Source organism: Delphinus delphis, chromosome 11 (genome assembly GCF_949987515.2).
Source record: "Delphinus delphis chromosome 11, mDelDel1.2, whole genome shotgun sequence".
Taxonomy (NCBI): Eukaryota; Metazoa; Chordata; class Mammalia; order Artiodactyla; family Delphinidae; genus Delphinus; species Delphinus delphis.
The window spans coordinates 13,567,913-13,583,917 of record NC_082693.1 but is presented as its reverse complement, the minus strand read 5'-3'; the positions used below and the strand labels follow the sequence as shown (position 1 = coordinate 13,583,917).

Below are 16,005 nucleotides of genomic sequence, written 5' to 3'. Positions count from 1 at the left end.
CCTGCCTTTGAGATGGTGATGCGCGCCAAGGACAACGTTTACCACCTCGACTGCTTTGCGTGTCAGCTTTGTAATCAGAGGTAAGCAGATTTCATTCTGCAAAAAAACAGTAAATCTCTCTTTGCTGGCTATGTATTTAATAGGCAGGAATTATTTTAGTACACTTTACTTAAAGCAACTTATCTCAGCATTTTTGTTTCCTGCAACCATTCATTCAGGGCCAGAAACATATCACAGAGAAGGAGAAGGGTCGCAAGACTACCCTTCTACCCTAAAGAACTGCATCGTAGAACAGGATGTGATAGGAAATGAACAATGAGATATATGAAAACTTTATAGAAGACTTTCTCTTCTTATTCATTCTTTATAGTTTTTCTGTCTTTTAAAAAGCAAGTTTAAAGTATGTTTACTTTTAGTACTACTTCTGTGAGCAAACAAATTTACACTGAGGAAAATACACAGGAATTTGTGGCAGGCAGTGTGTATTCATCCTATTTTTCATACTTACAGTTGCCCTATCTCTTGATTTCTTATCTTGAATTTTAACCTTGTTATATGTGTACTTTTCAAGTTGCTTCAAATCTCTTTGGGAGCGAGGTTGGATACAATTATCAGCATCAGAGAGGCAGCATTGGACGATGGAAAGAGTATTGCACAGGGAATCTAGAAACGTGAAATCCAGTCTGGACTCTCCCTGACAAGATGTGTGAGCATAAACCAGCTATTTTAGTTCTCTGGACCTCAGTTTCCTCCTTTATAACATAAGGGAGCTGGATTAGTCAATTTCAGAGAACGCTCTCATCTCAAAGTATTATGACTTCCTTCCATTTTTCCAAAGTAAAAATAATAACTTTTAATTCTAGTGTGAGCTATATACTACCATACCGGTTTTACGTAAGAAATGCAGAGGATGTTAGAGTATTAAAATATACATATCATTAAAATACATTTCAAAAATTATTGCACTTGATGGATTTTAATGAAAATAAATTCAGCACAGGTGTGAAAACACCTGAACATGGAAAATATTCAGTAAATATTAGTTTTGTCAAGTTCTCAGTTACTATAATTGGCCGTTTTACAGTTAGATGCAGTATCTTCTTACGAGGCGCTATAGAGTAGTAGAAAGAGTATGATGTTTACAGTGAGAACTGGATTCAGATTCCATCCCCACCATATGCTAGCTGTGCAGTCTTGCGTAAGTCACTATTTCTCTGAGTTTGGTTTGCACATCCTTAAAATGGAGACACTAACGTCTAGCCTGCAGATTTTGAAAATTAAATGAAAGAATTTATAAGTACCAGGAACACAATAGGTTCTCAAAATTTAGTTCTTTTACCTTGATATTCATAATTTACTTTTACCATATAATATTTCACTAACTTGGTTTTTACATAAGATATCTCCTGCTAAATGTAGATGTTCAGAATCTGGCCTTGTATACCTCACAATGTATAATTTGCCCAGGAAATAATTCAAGAAGTCATCTTGCAACATCTTGAGTCTTCCCAATAGATATTTGGAATCAAAGTAGGTTGATTCAGTCTGTAGTGACACTTAACCAAAAGTAAATTATCAAATGCACATATTTTTTATTGTAAGGATATGAATACAAAAACACAAATGTCCACACATCCTTGCAGACTCATTAATATGCATGAGCCTCTATGTGTATATGTTTTAAAGGTATATTAGTAGTAAATTTAGAATATTTTTGTTTACTTACCACATTTCATCCACTAATAGCATTTACTAACAATAGAGTTATCTTTGTGCAACAATAACATTTACTGCTTTTCTACTTATAAACAATTACATACTTATAGAGGAAAATTTAGAAAATAGAAAGGGATAAAGAATAACATTGTCCCATGTCTCACTGTTCTAAAAGAAGTTATTTTAATATTTTGGTATGTGGCTAGCCATACATTTTTCTATGCATATGTGGCAAGTGATATATAGCATATACTTTATATTATAACCACATTTAAGCATCTTAAAGGAAAGTGACAAGGAAGAATCCTAATGTTTGTCACTTGGACATTTTCATTAATATAGTGTACATTTTTCCCTGCCTTTAAAAATTCCTTTATGACATTTCAAGCTTTCTTGTGTTCAGTTTTATGCATAAAGCTTCATATATCATTAAATATGATATCATATATCAGTCTTCTGTCATCAGATGTGTAGGTTGTTTCTTCAAGTTTTTATAGCATCAGTATTATCAATCTAATGCGGACTTTATAAACAAATACTCAAATCTGTGTCAGGCTAAATTCACAGGAGCATAGTTAATTAGACAAACCATATAACAGTTTAAAGGCTTACATTATACATTGCCAAAATGCTCTCTGGAAAAGTTATACCAATTATTCTTACACCAGAAAAGAAAAAACAATGCATTCCCTCACGTAAATTCCAACACTGGGAATTATTATTTTAAAAGAAATCCTTGTCACCTTGAGGGATGAAAGATGGTATCTCATTATCATTTTTAATTAGCATTTATTTGATTACTAGTGACCCTTTGATATTTCTTCTATTAGGGAACTGCCTGTTTATTCCTTTTGTCCATTTTTCTATTAGGGCAGGCTTACCCATTTTATCCGTGTTCTACACAGAAAATTAAAACATCATTCAAGTGCTAAACCCAGCCTGAATTCTATTATGATGCAAAGTAATTGTAGGTTGTTAATGCTATTTACAAATCGTATATCAATTTTATATCACCATTGAAATAAAAAGTTGCATTCACAATTACGTCTGTCTCCTCAGTGGAACTCAGTCAAGTAAGACAAACACTCCTAAATTTTGACTCTAAAACTGTTCACTTTCTTATTGCTGCAGAATACTGTTCTAGTATCATTATTAAAGTACCTAATATATTTCTGTGTGCGCTTCATTTATTACATGCCATAATGGGACTGAATATCTTTAGTGCTGGTTATGCACAATTAACACTTAGTTATTGTCTTGTCACTTCCATCTCTACAAGACAAACTTCTTTAATGCAAGAAGTCAGCTAATCTTCATCAGTCAAGCAAAGCAGACAAATTTTGTTACTCTGAATCCAGAAGTTTTCAATATAGGAGACTCTCCTTATCCTTTGGCGTCTACTTGGGAAATCTCTCCAATAAAGCCATCTGCCTCAGGAGCCTCTACTCATAGTAGCCAAATCATTGTCTTAGTATTGCACCTTTTCAAGTGACACACAAGGCCAATAGGTAATTTACAGGCACTTTCCCTTAAGCAAACTTTCTTGACCCCTGAAATTATGATTTTATAAATGCTTATAATTTTATTTAGCAAGTCATTTCATCTTAACTTTTAATCACAATATCATTAAGTTCTAAAGCATTTCTGAATGTTTAAAAAAGATAGTAGTAACAATGAACTTTCAAGATGGGTGATCTTCTCTGTCCTTTTTAAAAGGGTAAGGCTGAAAATGTGAATCCTGAATTAAAATCTAAAAGTTCATCTATTTTGAAAGGACCTGAAAAAGGTTATTTTGAACATCTTGTATGATAACATGAATCTCATTCAGAATTGGAAAATTCTGAGTAATAGGTTAATTTCTTAAAGATGAGTAAGCCCCCCGCCTTAGAAAATTCTAGGAAACTAAATGATGGTTTTATAAGAGAAGGGAAAAAATGCTTGTTTGTAATGAAATTGCCTCAAATATGTAGAACTGTGTAACATTAAAGAAAAAAAGCACTGTGCTAGGCTCTGTGGAAACAGAGGTGAATAAAATCCAGTTTCTCTCTTAGGGGTGTCTAGAGTTTAGGGAGAGACATGACATCAAAGACTCACAGAAGAGAAGAATGTAATCAATGCTAAACAGATCTATACTGAGGGAAGAGAGGTCTGTGCTTCTTGAAGTCTTAAGAAAGCACCAAAGGGTTGATGTCCTGGGTGTTAAAGGACTCTCTAGGACTGGTTAGGATATAGGAAGTGTGTCTGGTGGGGGCGTGGAAGAAGTGAAGAAGGCTGGGCGCAGTGAGGAAAGGATTTTCCAGACAGATGGAGAAGCAGGCAAGGCATGGAGGTGTGAAAGCAAGTAATGTGCTCCGGAAATGAAAAGTGGCTCAGTGTGCTCAGAGATTAGAGAGGGAGTTTTGTAGGGACGTGGAGGAATATGGGGTAGAGAGAGGAAATTGTAAAGGTAGGAAATCAGTGAGCTAAAGTCAACATGAGTCCAAATTTAAATTATTCATCAAAAGCATCTTTGTTCTTTAAGGCTATTCAGTTCTGGAATAAGTCTTTCTTAACCAACATTTGTGGCCCACCCACTTCAAGTGGTAGTACAGGTTACGGTGGTATTTCAGAGGGTTCAAAAGAAAATTTACTCATGTTCATTTACCTCAGCACTGCTGCCCAGAGTGGGAAACCTGTTACACATTCATGAGAAAATTTGAAATACCAAAGTAAATGATACACCAATAAATAAGTGCTTTGGGAAAGATCAGAATAAGTTGACGGGGTCAGGGAATACTGATGGAGGGAATGGAAACTACAGAATTTTGATTGATTGATTGAAGTATAGTTGCTGTACAATATTATATGTTACAGGGGTACAATATCCACAACTTTTAAAGGTTCTACTCCATTTATAGTTATTGTAAAACATTGGCTGTGTTCCCCGTGTTGTACAGTATAGCCGTATAGCTTATTTTATACCTAATAGTTTGTACCTCTTACTACCGTACTCCTATATTCCCTTAAAAAAAGAATTTTTAGAATTTACGTAGATGGAAAAAAGGGAGAAATATCCCTGGCTAAGGAATAGCTAAGCAAAGGTGAGAAGATTATTGTTAGCAAATAATCATGAGAGCAAATTTTTATACAGTGCTGATCACACACCAGACATTGTTCTGTTTTACATGTGCTAACTCATTTAATACTCAAAATAACCCAGAAGTAGGTACTAGTATTAGCCTCATTTTACAGGTGAGGAAACTGAAGTATAGAAAATCTAAATAACTTGCCCAAGATTACACAGATAGAAAAGGGTAGATTCAAAATTTGAACCCAGGCAGTCTGGATTTAATCTCTGGATTCAGAGCCAGTATGAGGACCCTGACCTGTTTCAAGATGAAGATTTGCTTTTCTGACAAAGTGGGTATAAATGGGAGTAGATATAGTGGAGTTAAAAAAAGGTGGATGCTAAATAATTGATAATAGGATTTGTGGTGTGGGTAGTGAAACTTGGTACAGAAAAGATTGTTCGGAATGCATTGTGTGATGACAACTGGGCTGTCACTGGGAAAAGACAGTAAATTTGTTCACAGGTGTACAATGAGTATATAACCTGCACTTCTTACTGAAAACACAGTACAGTATCAAAATCTCCATCTTTTAGTAACTGAAGATGCTAAATAGAACAATAGAGACATTGGAAATATGGAATGGATCCCCTTTCTTTTTAAAGTGCTGTGGAAATGGAAATTAATTATAATTGGCAGTCACTAATGTTAGAGAAATAAGGTGACTAAGTTAACATTTTCATTCTTAAAGAGGATATCACAAATGAAAGCTTCCTAGCAGAGGCATTTGATAACCCGCTCAAAACTACTCTAAGCCCTGTATTTGATAGTGATGGTTTCTTAATTATTGTCCGTACTTTTCAAGTCTCTAAGACCGTGTGAATTCAACTAGAGTTATTCCAAAATATCTGGAAATTAAATCTATGATTAACTCTAAAACATTTAGATTAGGTGGCTTAATAATCTGATTGGGCATCTTTTTATTCCTTAACATTTTTTTTAATGATGGCAGAATTAATTGAACTGACTATATCACAAGCGATTAAGATTAATTTATAAGGAAGATTATCAGTTTATTTTCAAGAATTTTAGCCTGACCTATTACTATATATACATACGTTATCCTCTGGCCATCACTATTTTTATAATATTTTTCTGAAATGCTAAATCTCATCAGGACCTGGTTATAGAACATTGGAAATTAGCCTTTCTTACAAAATCACAGTTATAGATCATTTTGTTAGGTGTCCGATATCTGCATTGCTATTCCTCTAATTTCTTCATGTTTATGTATAGGACATTTTAAAGGAAGATATCAATCCTAATTGCAAAGCAATTATAATCTGTTCTTAACTATAGCTTTCAAAGCTGTTTTGTTTAAGTTATACGTGTGTGACATTCCTCACCTATGTTCTGTTTCATTTTGACTTTTAAGTATAAATTGATATGCACATAAAAGGTACTTTATCCAGTTGACAACATATTAGTATCAACATATCTCAGGTAGGAATATTTTAGATGAATTCCATTTATATTGCAAACATCTCATTGAATAATAGGTTCTCTTTTGAAAAGCTATGTAAAGAAGTAATAATAATACAAAAAACCTATGTAACTTCATAGCCTCATGCTTTACAGCCTCCAGGTAGAAGCATGGATTTTTTTTAATTGCTTTCAGTCATTTATTTGTTTTTTTTAAATTGAAGTATAGTTGATTTACAATGTGTTGATTTCTGCTGTACAGCGGAGTGATTCAGTTATACTATATATATATTCTTTCTTATATTCTTTTCCATTATGGTTTATCACAGGATACTGAATATGTTTCCCTGTGCTATACAGTAGGACCTTGTTGTTTATCCATTGTATATATAATAGTTTGCACCTGCTAATCCCAAACTCCCAATCCATCCCTCCCTACCCCTCCCTCCTCCTTGGGAGCCACAAATCTGTTCTCTATGTCTGTGAATCTGTTTCTGTTTCGTAGATAAGTTCATTTGTGTCACATTTTAGATTCCACATGTAAGTGATATCATATGGTATTTGTCTTTCTCTTTTAGACGTACTTCCCTTAGTATGAAAATCTTTCGGGACTTCCCTGGCAGTCCAGTGGTTAAGACTCCATGCTTCCTCTGCTGGGGGCACAGGTTTGATCCCTGGTCAGGGAACTAAGATCCCACAAGCCATGCGGCATGGCCAAAATTAATTAATTAAAAAATTGATGCAAAAAAATCCATAATGAACAAAACATTAAAATTAAAAAGAAATCTCTACATCCATCCATATTGCTGCAAATGGCATTATTCCATTCTTTTTGTGGCTGAGTAGTATTCCACTGTGTGTATGTGTGTGTGTGTGTGTGTGTGTGTGTATGCACCACATCTTCTTTATCCATTCATCTGTGAAAGCACAGTTAGGTTTCCATGTCTTGGCTACTGTGAATTGTAAAAGCATGGATCTTGAATCCAAAGAGACCAGGGTGCTTTTCCTTCCTCTACCATACACATTCTAGCTATGGAACCTTGGGCAGGATTTTAAAATTCTGGGAGGAAGTGTTAGGTTTTTCATCTGAAAAAGACAATGTTAATATTTGCTTTCTCAGTTGGATTTAAGGAATAAATGTGATCACTGTATATACATGCTTAGCCTTAGCACATGGTAAGTAATTTATAAAAGGTGATTATTTTAATTACCTACATTCCAAACATTGAGGGAAGGCTTTACATATTACATTTCTACTCTTTACTGCCAACTTACAGAACTTACTGATGTTAAAGATAAAAATCCTGAAGTTTCATTTTCAATATTGTGAATGGAAGGTTGGAATTTGAACCCTATTCATTGCAAATGTCTCTCTGCCTTTCATATACTTCTTATTTTAACATTCCTACCATCCAGTGATGTAGTTGTTTTATCTTACCCACAGAGAACTGACTCAGAGAGAGTATGAAATACACCCTATATCTTGCATTGAGTAGGTGAGAGCCACAGGACTCAGGACCAAATCCCCAGGCTCTTGGCTCAGTGCTTTTCTCACTATAATTACTCCGATTGTATTAATCTACAAATAGAAATTACCTAAATTTCAAGGCCCCTGAAGGTAAGGATGACATGACACAACATGACAAACAAAACAAAACAAAACAAAACACGTTTTTATTTGATAGCAAATAGAATTTGGAGGCTTGTTAACAAATTAAAGCAAAATTTTAGACAGTATGGAGTTGAAAAAGTACTTCCAGTTTAGTCGGTTTTTAGGGGAAAATAAGATTCAATAACATCAGCTGGAACACGAGAGTATTTTATTAAAATTATTTAGTTTTGATGGATATTTTATTATTAGTTCAAATTAATTTCAACATTAATATAAAGTGAAAAATTTGAACAGTAATCAAATATATTCTGCATGCTACTTTATATAATCTCACATAAAAGATAAGTATCTAATTTGGCTACTTACCCCTGCCCAACAAAGGAAATATTTCCTTTTATTCAACATATCTTAATGATCAGGATAATCTACAAAAACTGGTTTATTCAAACACTACTTTTTAAGCACAATATTTCAAGTTTATAGTTTGCAACTAATAAAAAGAAGATATACTTAAAGTCCAAACTTGAATGTTCATTGTATCCAATAGCCTTGACCACAAACAACTGCAGGATTTCAAGATCAGGGCGTAGTCTGTACTTTCAATCAGCATCATCAGCAGGCAGTAATCCTGGGGAAAAAAAAGTAAATTCCACAAATAAACAGACCAATCTTCCTTTAAGAGGAAAGCTAATTCTTTTCAAACTACTTTTTTTATTACACTATTTTCCCCTCTATCTACTTAGCTAGAATAAGGATAAATTTCCAAAGCTACCCAGTTGGAAAATAAATAGGTTCGCTGTTTGTCTAGCATTCCAATCTTTGCAAATGTAAATCAGCCCAACTGCTCCTCATTTAAACCTTCAACTTCACAAAACATTAAAGGGTGGCTTTCATGACACAATTTAATCTATCCACTAAGATTTCTGCTTGAACATCATTTGAAATTGACTATCTGATAAAGAGAGACTACTATCAAAGGTCAGTGAGGTCGACTTATATAATTACAAGTAGTTTTACTGGGTCAACTCTACCAGACACTGCTGTTTGAAGGTTAAATTGTTACAATTAAAAATATATACAAATCTCCCCAGAGTTACTTTATTGTTAAATGTACCGGAAACAGCACAAGCATTTTTTCTGACCTTAATTGTGTCCAAAGCGTCACCACTGGGAAATTATACAAAAAGAGGACTTATTAAAAACATTACAATCTTGCACATTAAACGATGCTTTATAGAATAAAATACATAATTAGCTACTGGAAACTAGTTTATTTATCACATCAATATTAAGAAGTTCATCAGGTTACTCCTTTTGGTTTAATTGGAAGTACTCTAAGAAATACATTTACTACTTCATAGTTGGTGAACTTGCCACAGACAAAGGAATATGGCCCAGCATCTGAGTCTGATGCTAAAATAACTTTCACTTCAGAACAATTACTTCCAAATTATGAGAATTTAATCACATTTTAATAACAGAGTAAAAGGAAGCTTTAAGTGAGAAGCTCTAAAATGGGCTATTTTCTAATCATTTGATTCATTTTAATGCCTTTTACTTTTTTTATAAAATGGATAAAAGGGGAATGATGAAAGCTTCCATAATCACTGCCGTGAAATATTATTAGCATTGTTTTAATCAATGTAAATATAGATCAGTTCTTTTTTTCTTTCCAATATGGTAAAAAAAAAAAAAATCACCTTTGCTGCCCAAGGTGTTTTCCTCAATGTTCTTATGAGTTTTATATATAAAAGTAGGATTTCAAATTTTGTGTGTAGCATTTCCTTAAATGACCAGAATGGTTTAATTTTGACAACAAGGCAACTTTCTAAGCCAAACTTTCAAACTCAGGGAATTACCATAAATTGAAATAATGAAATGATGATTAGGAAAAGAAACCTTCAAACCTATAGATCTGAGTGAAGTCATCTTAACCATTATATTTTTGTAAATATTTTCAGATTTTGTGTTGGAGACAAATTTTTCCTAAAGAATAACATGATCCTTTGCCAGACGGACTACGAGGAAGGTTTAATGAAAGAAGGTTATGCACCCCAGGTTCGCTGATCTATCAACATCACCCCATTAAGAATACAAAGCACTCCATTCTTTTATCTTTTTTGCTCCACGTGTATATAAGAATTGGCACAGGAACCAACTGAATAGCGTAGATATAGGAAAGCAGGATGGTTATATGGAATAAAAGGCGGACTGCATCTGTATGTAGTGAAATTGCCCCAGTTCAGAGTTGAATGTTTATTATAAAAGAAAAAAGTAATGTACATATTGCTGGATTTTTTTGCTTGCTATTTGTTTTTTTGTGTCACTTGGCATGAGATGTTTATTTTGGACTATTGTATATAATGTATTGTAATATTTGAAGCACAAATGTAATACAGTTTTATTGTGTTACCATTTGTGTTCTGTTTGCTTCTTTGTATTGTTGCATTTAGTACAATCAGTGTTTAAACTTACGGTATATTTATGCTTTCTGTATCTACCAGCTATTTTAAATGAGCTGTAACTTTCTAGTAAAGAATTGAAGAGCAAATCTCACTAATGATACACATATAAAGCAAGTCTATCAACATTAAAAATACTGAAAAAGAAGGACACACAAAGCATTTTAGCAACATCCACTTATTGCCACAATGATTTAGAGTCTATCAGTGTTCTCATTATCACCCCCTATTTTCAGGGGGTTAAAGATCAGCTTTAAAAAAATGCATAAAAATTTCATCTTAAAGCACTTTCATTTTTTACCAACGTGAAAAGTGCCATTTTTAGAATAACTTTAAAGCTTAACAGTTATCCTTTTAATACCCTTTTTGTGTGTGTGCTCTTTACCTAGTAAATGGCTTTGTTTTGTTTCCTTCAGCCATTCACCGCTTATGTGAGCTAGTGCCTTTGGGTATCATGTAAAAATTTTCCAAAGGGTTACTTTAAAAAAGTGTTACCACAATTATGAGATAATTTTAAAATGATAAATTTCTTGTACAAATTTTGCCCAGATCTCTCCATAAGAGGTAAGCGTATAATAACTTTATGATTTGATACATTTCTGGCACCAAAAGGTTTTGAATGCGAATCTACTGAAACCATGATAATGCACGTTGAATCTATGATCATATTTGAGGAGTGAAGTCACTTTTGATCAGAGCAACATAGTGCTCACAGAATCTTCTAGAAGAAGAGAAACAAAGGGATTGATAAAAAGCTGAGAACTGGTGATTATATATTTTTCTGTATTTACCTGCCACTTATTTTAATGTTCAAAAGTGAACACTTTAAAAGTTTGATATGTCTTACTCTCATTGCTTTCTCTAAGTAATTACCCGCTCAGAATTTATCACACTTGGGCTGAAATCTGTCATTCCATTTTTTAAAGGTGAAAGATTATTCCCTTATCTACATGATAGCTGATAAAAAAGAAAGCTTTCTAGAAACAGAAATTTTGGAGACTGATTATTTCAATTACAATTAAGGAAATAAAGTTGCGACTGTGTTCCCTTCTTTGGGGTTGCTCACACTTTGCTTCATTGCTTCTGTTCCCTGTACTCAAAACTACTTTTCAGCAGATCTGATTCCTCAACAGGCACAATGAAGCATATTTTTACTAGAGCAACTTTTAGTGCTGTGGGCTTTCTTTTTTCTTTTCTTTTTTCTTGATCACTTGTATAGGAAACAATATTTCCCAGTGTTACTTGCATACATACTTTGTCCTGCCGAATATGCATTGCAGATAAAAATTAAATGTGATACCTGAATTCTTGGTTTGGGGCCAAAATATTAAACTGAAAAAACATGCTGGTGTGGATTTGAGTTGTTTTCAAACAAAGCTTTACTATGAACATGCATGTGAATCTGGACATTGCCTCTCATTTTTAAGAAAACGGTTCTGTGAAAAGTTAACGATATGTATTTTTACAGATGCTTCATGGTTGAGTGTTCAAGTCACATGTCCTCCAAATTTGAGATATACCTCCAAAAAAGAGTTTCAAAAATAACAGTTTGAGGCCCACAAAATAACTATTGATATGATTTTAGCCTTTGAGCCTTACATTTATTTCATGAAAAGACTTGCATAGCCAAAACCAAAAAAAAGCAAAACAGAACAAATGGGAGGAAGGTGGGGGAGATATGTAAGAAGTGGTTTTCCTAACACATCCCTGCTAATCCCCATTAAGAGTTGTCTGAAATTCATGTGGATGTAAAAATGTAATTGTCAGTATCTTTTTGCATCATCTTTTTTAGATTTAAATGGTTTTGCATATGCTTATCAATATGTCAAAATTCTTGTAAATTGGGAACAAACTTCTCTCAGCTTCTTGAAGCTGTTCAATTATCCCTGCCACCCAAAGACCAACAAGGTCTTTTGCTTAATCCTTTGGGAATTAATTCTTATGCTTTTTACTACAAACAAAATTACTCACCTGGATTAAAGATTAAGGCCTTAATCTCCTTAGATTATCTTTAGTCTCCATAAAATGGTGGAACAAGACAGAAATAGGCCATTTTACAGCTAATTGCCCATAAATAGTAGCATTTTTGACTGAAGTACTAAGCTAATTGTCTTGACTACTCAAAGTCCCTGAATTGTTGTCAACTTTCCCCTTTGTGTTGTGTAGCCCTGACGTCACTTAGCTTGTTATCTGAAGCCTCCAGTAGAACATCTCCGATGGAGCATTGATTTCACAAGCAGCGAAAGCTCCCTTTCCAACACGCATCTCATATAGGCTGCCTATGATGAAGGACCAGGCACTTCCACTCCACTAGAGTGCTGGCTGAGTTTAAAAGCTGACCTGTGTTTGTAATTTCACTTTCATCTTGCTTAATAAATATCTGCTGGATTCTTTCATTCATTTCTTTAATATTCGGATTTATGTTTTTAATAAAAGGGGTATTACACTATTTGATTGCACTTAATGGGCAAAATCTAAGATGATATCTGGAAAGCATACTATGAAAAAGGAAAAGAAAAGTGTGTAAGGACATTTACTTTCAAAAGGTAAATCATAAGCAGACAAAGTACCTCAAATGCATTCTCCAAATATTATATTTAGGATCTCTGAGCTAGGTAGTTTGTTGCTATTTACTTTTGTGGGGAAAACAAAACTGTCAAAAATGAAGGTAGCAATTGCTGGGTATAATTTTGTACATTTATACAAATTTTAAGGGATCTTTCTGAAAGCAACCGTGTTGCTCTTGTCAGACTAAATTTCCAATTTCCTGGTTCCTGCATAATGAATTAAAACAAAAAACTCAACTAAATCCTACATTTTCAGGAAGAATGTTGTTCCTCCACTGAACCAGGGTGCTAAAAATTACATCTGTAGTAAAACACACCCTACGCAAGTGATTTCTTTTTAACTATCACTTTAGGCAAACCACTCTCTGGATAGTCACTTAAACAATTTCATAGAAATGATACTGGCCAAACATATTTAGTGTTCACTTAACTAAGCTGCAGAAACAAGGTACGTGTTTATTGTAATAGGCCATTAACGCAGAATACAATTTTGGCAAAAGCCCTTTGATTATTACTTTTTCTTTAAAATGCCATTACAGATATTTCCTACATGTGATTTTAATGCAATGTAAGGTAATAGGAAGCAAAATTTTAAAACAGCTATTATTTCACATGACATTTATTAAGTACCTACTATGTGACAGGCCTTGCCCTGAGCACTCAGCCTCCTTGTGAGGCCGACCTAGGATACTTTGCGTGTCAGATAACTTTAGGAAGTCTTCGCACTGGTTTGTACTCAGCTCAAACCTACGAATAACAAGCACACAAAAGCAAATACCGTCTTCCACCGATTCGGCGTGTCATTGGTATGAAAGCCCCAGAAAATATCTCAAGTAATCAATGTATTCAGAGAATTATCTCACACAAGTTACTCATTAACTCAATAGCACATAATAAAAAAGAACATCAATTAATTAATGAGTCACCCTCAGATCGCTGTGATTACAGTAGCGCTCTGTTGAAACAGCCGTTATAAATGGAGCTACCGCTCTTTATTCATTGTTTGCAGTTCGCCCATTATTTGGCCGAAACCAGTGTCATATTTAACATGTGCCTGTAGGTAATTGTGTGATTAGTATCATAAATGAAGAATTCTGAATATCTGCTGCTTATAAAACCTTATCAATGGTCAGGGAAAAAATCAAGAAAAATCTCATTTTTGCTGTAGCTTCTTTTGAAGTCAAGCTATTGGAAGGGTATTACCTTTCTAAAAAGTATACTTTTTACATCTATAATCAAGATGTAAGATTTCCATGTTAAACATTAGAAGGATTAGCTGCTAAACAAAAGTAAATTTTCCAATGTTCTAGAATACACATAATTTCAGGAACTTTTCACAAAGACTAAAATATGCATGACCAGTTTTGAAACATTTTGGTACCCTCCCAGAAGGACTTTTTTGCCTTTGGTGGGCCAGGCTGGGGAGGAGGTGTGGGGACTGGCAGTGATAGGGGACAAGATTATGAGAAATGCCAAGTATTAGATGCAAAGTCACCAACAAAAGTTTCCCAACTATCTTGGTAAATGCCATTTCACTAAGCTTATAGAATAATTATAACAGTTCCCTTAGGTAAGTAAGAAACATCTGTTGGCAACACACAGCAGGTGTTAACAATTACACATACTGAAATTTTTTTAAATGTTAATTAAAAGAATTCTGTTTTCTGAAAAGGAAATTCAAAGATACTCCTGTTTTCAGCGTGCAGATCACGTAACGCACAACACTGTAAAGCCCAGATCATCTTGGATCAAGTAGGTTTCGTGCTTGGTTCAGATCATTGCAATCAAAAGTGAACTGGAATTCATGGCACTTTTTACACAATGGGTGTTCTGGGCTGAGGAGCTGAATACTCACGAAATTGGCATAGCGGAGCATATTGCAGAATATTTTGGCTTTATTGGCAAGGCGGTCGTCGTTAACTATACCAAATTTAACGGACACAGTACAAAGAAAGATGGGAGCAAGAGGCATGCAGGTAATAGATTATCCAAATCTCTTTTAACCCTGCTTCTGCAAAAGATTTTGAATCACATGAAATGAAACTGTCCATTTGTAACATGTAACATTATATTCCTCATCATCAGTAGTGTCTAACAAAAGGTAACACTCACTGAACACTTACCACGTAGTATGTATGGTAAGTGTTCAGTAAGTAGTATAAGTAGTAGTATGAGATTTTTTCATTGCTCAGGTAATTTCCACAACAGCCTCCTAACGTAGGTTCTATTAACCCCGTCTTGCAGATTTTAAATAAAAGTAAAGAGAGCTTACTTAACTTGTCCAAGGTCATACAGCTAAATAGTGAGATTTAAACATAAGCTTTCTGACTCTGGATCTATCTCTCAGAGAGTTTTCATTCTTATTAATATCATTATCATCATCATCATCATCATCACTATTATTATGTTCTAGCCAAAAACTAGAAGTAATCTGTGCTTGAGCAAAAATTCCAAACATTTCAGAGTTAATGCCACCTTTAAAAATGAAAATTGGAAATAAGAGTGATCATATTTTCGTACATGCAATCCACTTAAGAGCTCCTTCTTTCAACCTTTAAGAAATTTATTTGAGGCCACAGAGCCAGGAATAATAGAGGATCCTTAGTAGAGCAGTATCAGGAACAAGAGGCAGTCAGCATAGACGAGAGTATGAGTGGAAACCTGCAGTTGTCTGCAGCAGGATAAACATGCTGTGATGAGGTGAGGCTAGACCGCTGCTCTCCAAAGTCAAGATAATAAATTAGCGTGTTACCTGTCTTTGATATTTTATAACTTACTTCCACAAGATATGGAACAAACCGAAAGTCAGAATAGCAATCTGTGTCAAACTATGTGTTCACTTGTCTAAAATACACAAGGTGTCGAGGGTGCGTGGTCCAGATCAGTGGCCAGCCAAATAATTAAGGAACTCTCCAGTCTCAGATTTACAACAGCAGGTTGAAGCAATAGTGGGCAAAGCAGCTATCCTTAACATAGAGCAAAATGCAATTACCTGCATTCTCATATGACCACAGAAAAATCTGAGACCTCCTTTTTTCCATTGCTTCAACTGCTTGCTGCCATCACCACAGCCACTTCCATGTATTGGGATCCTTTTGAACTTAAATCTTTCCAGATTA

The 16,005-nt window shown here is 34.4% G+C and overlaps 1 protein-coding gene across 5 annotated transcripts in view; it reads left to right on the top strand.

Annotated features, from left to right (window-relative positions):
- LMO3 (LIM domain only 3) overlaps positions 1-12,749 on the top strand; it is a 59,762-nt gene extending 47,013 nt beyond the window's left edge. For all 5 annotated transcript variants that reach the window (XM_060024358.1, XM_060024357.1, XM_060024355.1 and 2 more), the window contains 2 exons: positions 1-80; positions 9,819-12,749. The exon at positions 1-80 is cut by the window's left edge and continues 46 nt beyond it. In XM_060024358.1, the coding sequence (XP_059880341.1) occupies positions 1-80; positions 9,819-9,924 (186 nt within the window). In that variant the 3' untranslated portion in view covers positions 9,925-12,749. The remainder of the gene's footprint in view (positions 81-9,818) is intronic.
- Positions 12,750-16,005: the final 3,256 nt, after the last annotated feature.